The following is a 7,500-nucleotide window of genomic DNA, read 5'->3' as shown; positions in this document are numbered from 1 at the left end:
ATCAGATTTAGCCAGTATTAGTAGATCATTTCTCAATATTTTATTCAAAGATAATCAAATTAATAAAAACAATATTAATAAATTCAACAAAATCTATATATCACAAAAATCAATCATTATAGAAAATATTGATGAAAAGCTATTAAATAATATAATACCGACAAAGGAGCAGGAGGATATAGCTTTAGGTGATAAACAGTTGAATTCCATTTTATGTAGTAAATCATCATCGAAATGGAAAGAAATTACATCAAATCTAATTGATAATGATATGATTGTTACAATTAAAGATAAAGAAACAATCGATTGGTTATCAGATATAGAAACAGGTGGTGGTTGTAGTATTTTAAATATAAGAAATGCTTTACATTCAAAATTAAAACAAATGAAACTTGATTTTAGTACATCAGAATTATTAGAATATGCAAGAATCAAATTTAAGCAAGTAATTCCAATTTTAGATTCAAATAAAGAGTTGTGTAATATTCACATTTTACGTACTCATGATGATATTGTATCACTAATAAACGGTTTAAACCAATCAAACTTTAATAACAGTGAAGATTTATTTAAATATTATATGATTCAAATAATTCAATTTGGTTCAAGAAATTCAATTAAATACCTAAGATTAATTTGTGATTCTATTGATGAGTTTTATTCAGATTATGATGATTGGGGTGATTTTGTAATAAAACTTTTCAATTTTGTGGTTAAAAGGTTTTATACTAATTCATACACCGACGAAGGAGAGGTTTGGGACCATTCAGAAAGTTATCATGAAAATGAAAAATTCAAAGAATTCAAAATACCAACTCAACAAACATGCCAAATAATCAATCTCACTAAAATTAAAGTCAATTTCAATCACTTTCCAAATGTAACTTCTTATTTATTTCATATATTTGTAGAACTTTTAAATTTTGAAGGTGTTCAGTTTATTCTTGATAATTTAAATGGTAAAGATTTAGAATTAGAAGAAGCATTTAAAGATCGTTTTCAAGATAGAATCTATACATGCAAATATTTATATAAAGATTTAATTGAAATGATTCAATTTTTAATCGATAAATTCAAAGATGGTCAATTATCATTATCAAATTTATCATTGATATTGAATTACTTATTTTTAAAGTTAATTAGAGTCAATAATTTAACAATTGATCAAATCAAAACAGCTTATCAATTAATATCAAACTATATTAAAATAGCTAGTTCAAAACATAATTCATACTATTATTTAAAAACACTATCACCAATTATTGCATCATGTATTACCGTTAGTGTAGATCCTTTAACTGGTTTTAAAAGACCATTATTATATTATCATATAGATATATCAGTATATACATTCGAAAACATATTTACAAAGAGAAATAATAACGATTTAAACCAATTTATCGATTCAACAGTCATGGAAATTACAAAAAATGATTTTAATATGGAAATATTTCCCAAAATGTTATATAATAATAATCCAAGAATTAATTTATTTTTACATTATTTCGAAATTGAATTAAAATTTAGAAAGACAAATGAAGTCAAAGAACCATTTTTAGATTATCAACTATTGAAGCTAATAATTAAAACATTTGATTTAGAATCATTTATTAAATTAGATAATTTATTACAACAATATGAAATCCATTTAAAAAGAGAGAATCATAATGTTGTTAATGGTGAACAAGAGGATGCAAATGATGATGGTGAACATGTAAATTCAATAACCAAACAATTGGATGAATATGGCAAACCATTATCAACTAATATGGTTGAATGGTTTGGTACAATTATATACAAAGATTATTCAGATTATCAAGATATTATAAATCACTTATTTGATAAATATAAACACCAATTGGAACCATATGTAATTTACTATAAATTAAAACTTTTAAATCAAAAATTTGGTTAGAACTATTAGTAAAAACCAATACGCATTAAATCAATATTATTCGAAATTAACTTTGTAAAAATAATAAAGAATAAAATAGAATAATTAATTTTAATATATTTATCGGTAAAAAATTTTAATGTGTATATAATTTATTTTTTTTTTTTTTTTTTTTTTTTTTTAAAGGTGTGGTTGTAATTTAGCATAAGAGGTTTTAATTGTATTTTGTACATCTTTTAAAGTACCATTTGCATCAATTAAATCAAAATCGAATTTATCTTCTAAAGATTTTAAATGATTGAATTGTTCTTGATACAAGGTATAACGTTTTTTAGAGGCATTTGGGTCGATATCGGTATCTCTAATCTCTAAAAGTGGTAAGTTTTTATCTCTTCTAATTTGATTCTCTTTAAGTGCATATTCTCCACGAGATAATTGTCTCTTTACAGATTCTTCTTCACTTACATGTAAAACACTAATTCTAAAACGTGGTAAAGAAGCGTTTGGATTAATTGTTTTTCTAATTTTAACTAGTTTATCAAAGAGTAATTCTACAAATTTAACTTGTTTGGCAGAACGTGGGAAACCATCGATGATAACACCTTTCTTTGGACCTTGATTTTCACATAAATAATCGGGTTTACTTAATTTTTTCAATAAAAGTTCTAATACAACTTTATCATTAACCAATCCACCTTGTTTCTTTATTTCAATACATTCTGGTGAATTCAATAATGAGCTCATCACAATTGGTTCTTCATTAACTCCTAATGCATTCATTAAAACTTCTGTATTCGTACCTTTACCTGATCCAGGTGCTCCTGCTAAAAATGTTATCTCTTTTGGGAATTCTAAATTCTCTAATCCATATTTTGTTACTAATTCACCCCAAACATTATTAAATGTTGATTCTGCTTCTAATTCAATAAAACTTTCATCTATTGATATATTTATTTAAAAAAAAAATTAATTATTATTAATTTTTTAAAAAAAAAAAAAAATAAAAAAAAAATAAAAAAAATAAAAAAAAAATTACTTACCAAGATTAAAAGATTTAAATTTTCCTAAATTTCCATTTGGAAATAAATTATTATTATTATTAGTCTCTCTTTTTGAACCTTTTAAAAAAAATAAAAAGAAATAAAGGAAAGAAAGAAATTTTTGGAATTAATTAACAAATAATGGAGAAATGAAAATAATAGAATTAAGAAATAAATAATAATAATAATAATAATAATAATTACTCATTGAAAGAGGGTCAATTGAGAATCTTCTATTCATATCGTACATTCCATTATTTACAATTCCATTATTTTGAAAAGTTAATGGATTTAAATTTTTTATTTTTTCATTCTTTATTGAATTTATAATTCCAGAAATTGAATTATTTCTTACTGGAAATGGTTGAGGTTTTTGAAAACTATCTTGAAAATCTTGAATATTTGTCGAATTTTCTAAAATTGAACCAATTGAATCATCCGAAAACATTTTAGATGTTGAAGTTAGTGATTGCTTTGAATCGAGTCCAATACATGGTCCACAAATTGAATTTCTTCTTTGTACATTTGAAATAAATTCCTTTGATCCTCTTCTTAAAGCTCCACTTGAGAGCTCTTTTAAAACCATACTTGATCCCTTTTAAAATAATTAATTAATAAATATTATTTTTAAATAAATTAAAAAAAAATTATAAGAATAAAAAAAAAATAAAAAAAAAAAAAACAATTAAAAAAAATAATTATAATTATAAACTTACTTTTATCATTTTTTCGCTAATTTGAATTGTTTTTATTTTTATTATAATTAAAAATAATTTTATTTATTTTGTTTAAAGTCATAAATTTTTTTTTTATTTACTAATTTATATAAAAAAAAAGTTTATTTATTTATTTATTTATTATTAATACAGTTGTAATGATTTTTATTTAATTAAATGTTTTTTTAACTAACAAAAATTAAAAAAAATAATTTAAAAAATTAATTTATAGTTTTTTAAAAAAAAAAAGAAAAAAAAAAAGAAAAAAATAAATAAAAATAAAAATAAATTAAAAAAATAAAAAAAAAAATTAAAATAATATTTTAATATGTAAAATACATTTGTTTATAAATGACAATCCAAAAGGCTTTTTTTAAAAAAAAAGTCCCTATTTTATATTTTTTTTTTTTTCCAATTAATTTAAAAAAAAAAATTAAAAAAATAAAAAATAAAAAAAATAAAAAATTTAATACTTAACAGATTTTATTACTTTTATGGAACAGAAAGCTCATAATAATGTTTAAATAATTGTTTCTTTATTTTAAATTTCAAAAATAACTTCTTTTAATTAAACGAATAAGACCACAACAAAAAAAACTCATATGTTGCCCCACACAATAATTTTTTTTTTTTTTTATTTTTTATTTAAACTCTCTCAAAAAATTGAAGATAAAAATTAATCAACACCAATAATTTCTTTTTAACCTAATCGAACAATTTAGTTCATTTAAAAATAAAAATAAAAATAAAAAAAAAAAATAAAAAAAAATCAAAATAAAAATTTAAATAAAAACACACACACACACCCAATAAAAAATAAAAAACTTAACTGTGAGTACATAAAAAAACACCACAAAAATATTCCAAAAATTATGTTATTTTATTAAATTCCAATATGACGCAACCTAACAATATTTTACATTCCGGTATTGTTTTTTTTTTTTTGTAATAATTTGATTTCTTTTTATTAAAATAATAATAAAATACCTTCTTTAAAATCGAAGTGATATTTCTTAACATCAAATTAAGATCTTAAGACATAGCTATTTTAAAAAAATAATCAAACAAAATCTTAATCTTTGGATTTTTTTTTTTTTTTTTTATTTATTGAATACCACCACATTATTTTCAAATAATTTTACAAAAATATCATTAAAATAATATATAACCTAATAATAGAACAAAAATTAATAAAATTATAATATCAAATTTGAAAATTAATAGTTTCAACAAAAATAAAAATAAAAATAATAAAAAAAAAAAAAAAATAGACAAATAATAAAAAAATTATTAAATAAAAAATAAAAATTATTTAATTGATGAGAATAAAATTATTTATTTTTCAGTAATTTGTGGGTTTTTATTTTTGTGGAAAATTATTTGCTACAAGCCATGAATAAAAAAAGTTATGTGAGTGTGTTGAACTTGCAATTGAAAATTTTTTAAATAGTAATACTAAAAAAAAAAAAAAAAAAAAAAAAAAAATTAAACAAATTTAAAATTTTTTTTTTTTTTTTTAAATAATACTTTATTTAATTTAAAATGACAGAAATTAAGCAAATTACATTAGACAAATATTTTGAAAGAGATAATGGTATGCCAGATCGAAATCAATTTAAAATTACTACATGTAAATTTGATGAAAATCAAAAAATGGAAAAAGATCAAATTATGATAAAATTAGAATATGTCAGTGTAGATCCATATTTACGTGCCCGTATGAATAGTAAGAAAACATTTGTTGATCCATTTAAATTACATGATCCAATTAATAGTGGTTGTATTGGTAAAGTTTTAAAATCAACAAGTGATAGATTTAAAGAAGGTGATCATGTTTCCGGATATTTCGATTGGAAAGAAATTCAAATTGTTAAAGTTTCAAAAGAGATTTTAATGGCAGATCCAAATATTGCTCCATTATCAGCTTACTTGGGAATTTGTGGTATGCCTGGAGTTACTGCATATTATGGAACTGTTTTAATTGGTAAACCAAAGAAAGGTGAAACATTAGTTGTTAATGCAGCAGCTGGTGTAGTTGGTACCACCGTTGGACAAATTGGTAAAATCCTAGGTCTAAGAGTTGTAGGTATTTGTGGTTCTGATGAAAAGGCAAAATCACTTATTAATGATTTCCATTTTGACTCTGGATTAAATTACCATAGTCCAACATATGCTGAAGATTTAAAAAAAGCATGCCCAAATGGTATTGATATCTTTTATGAAAATGTTGGTGGTGAAGGTATATTTTTAATAATTTTTAATAATTAATTTATTTAAAATTTCTAAAATCTAACTTTTTTTTTTTTTTTTTTCTTTTCTCTCTCTCCCAAGTATCTGATCCAATTCTCTTACTTTTGAATGTTCATGCAAGAGTTGCTTGTTGTGGCGCCATATCCGTTTACAATAAAAAAGTAACAGATGATATTGGACAAAGAGCACAATACATAGTGTTTGAAAAAAGAATTACAATGCAAGGTTTCTTAGTATTTGATTATTCTGATGAAGATTATAAAGATGCTTTCCAACATTTATCAAAATGGTTAAAAGAAGGTAAAATGATTGAAAAACATGTAATTAATAATGGTTTTGATCAAATTATTCCATCATTTATTAAAATATTTGAAACAAGCAATAAAAACATTGGTAAAGTTATTATTAAGCTTTAAATAAAAAATGAAAAAAAAAAAAAAAAAAAAAAAAAAAAAAAAAAAATAAGATTTTAAAATGATATACCAAAACACAGTTAAATACCATTTTTTATTATGACCCAAATAAAATTCTTTTTTTATACGTTGATTTTGACGATCACAAGCACCGATGTTCATTCGATAACTCACCAACGCAATACTAATTTTAATTTCTTCAAGAAATAGATTTTTCCACTTTTTTTCATAATTTTGAAAAAAATAAATAAAAAAAACTAAAAAATATAAATAAATATTCATTTCAATCACCAAACAGTCTAGTTTTTATTCTTATTTGTAGTTTTAAAAAAAAAAATCGTTAAAAAATTTTATTAATTTTTTCTTATTTTCAATTTTTGTTTTTTTTTTTTTTTTTTTTTTTTTTTTTGAATTGCGGGTTAAAATAATTTCCAGTTTTTTTTTTTTCTTTTATTATTCTTACACCATTATTATATTAATACATTTAGCTTTATTTAATAATTTAAAAAAGAGAATTTTTTTTTTTTTTTTTTTTTTCCTTATTGGTTTTTTTTTTTTTTTTCTTTTTGGTTGGTCTTTTTTTTTTTCTTTTTTTTTTACTTTTTTTTTCTTTTTTTTTTTTTACTTTTTTTTTTTACTTTTTTTTTTTTTTTTTTTTTGTATTAACTATCATTTATTGTGAGATCACTTAAACTTAATTCATTTATAGATGGATTATTACTAATAATAATAACATTTCCTTCATTTGTACTAAAGTAATTTTGATAATCATTTAAATCATAATATTGTTGCTGTTGTTGTTGTATTTGTTGTTGATGATGGTGTTGTGATGGAGATGATTGATAATTATAAAATAATGCTGCATCTGAAGATAAATCTTCCAATTGTTTAATTGGTGATGATCTATTGATAGATGGTGAAGATTGTGATTTATGAGGTGGTAATTTTCTTTTAGATTGTTGTGTTTGTTGTTGTTGTTGTGGTTGTTGTTGTTGTTGTTGTTGTAGTTGTGGTTGTGGTTTTTGATTTATATTTGAATAAAGTAAAAATGGAGGTTGTGTAGTTATGAATTGAATAGTTTTATTAACTTGTATACTTGAAATTAAAGAATCCAAATTTGGTTGAAAAATTCTTGGATCAACAACTGGATTACCAAATAATTGAACACGAGTTAACAATGGATAAGA

At 21.3% G+C, this 7,500-nt stretch overlaps 4 protein-coding genes across 4 annotated transcripts in view; 2 read left to right on the top strand and 2 right to left on the bottom strand.

Moving 5' to 3' along the window:
* The window catches only part of DDB_G0276409 (hypothetical protein), a gene marked incomplete at both ends in the record, with an annotated part of 3,207 nt that extends 1,292 nt beyond the window's left edge, over window positions 1-1,915 (top strand). Inside the window, one exon of the mRNA XM_638009.1 lies at window positions 1-1,915. This exon is cut by the window's left edge and continues 1,292 nt beyond it. Coding sequence (XP_643101.1) covers window positions 1-1,915 — 1,915 coding nt within the window.
* Window positions 1,916-2,074: 159 nt separating this feature from the next.
* DDB_G0276407 (adenylate kinase) lies at window positions 2,075-3,659 on the bottom strand (the record flags this gene model as incomplete). Its single annotated transcript, XM_638008.1, has 4 exons — window positions 2,075-2,832; window positions 2,935-3,012; window positions 3,139-3,529; window positions 3,651-3,659. 4 exons carry the CDS (start codon window positions 3,657-3,659, stop codon window positions 2,075-2,077), a joined length of 1,236 nt encoding a protein of 411 aa, XP_643100.1.
* Window positions 3,660-5,192: 1,533 nt separating this feature from the next.
* DDB_G0276545 (hypothetical protein) lies at window positions 5,193-6,316 on the top strand (the record flags this gene model as incomplete). The annotated part of the gene is made up of 2 exons (XM_638007.1): window positions 5,193-5,889; window positions 6,063-6,316. 2 exons carry the CDS (start codon window positions 5,193-5,195, stop codon window positions 6,314-6,316), a joined length of 951 nt encoding a protein of 316 aa, XP_643099.1.
* Window positions 6,317-6,975: 659 nt separating this feature from the next.
* The window catches only part of DDB_G0276543 (hypothetical protein), a gene marked incomplete at both ends in the record, with an annotated part of 2,769 nt that continues 2,244 nt past the window's right edge, over window positions 6,976-7,500 (bottom strand). The window contains one exon of the mRNA XM_638006.1: window positions 6,976-7,500. This exon is cut by the window's right edge and continues 139 nt beyond it. Within this exon, the coding sequence (XP_643098.1) occupies window positions 6,976-7,500 (525 nt within the window).

The sequence above is a fragment of the Dictyostelium discoideum genome (genome assembly GCF_000004695.1).
Source record: "Dictyostelium discoideum AX4 chromosome 2 chromosome, whole genome shotgun sequence".
NCBI classification, from domain to species: Eukaryota; Evosea; class Eumycetozoa; order Dictyosteliales; family Dictyosteliaceae; genus Dictyostelium; species Dictyostelium discoideum.
Note: the sequence above shows the minus strand (reverse complement) of the source record. Positions and strands in the feature narration are given on the sequence as shown.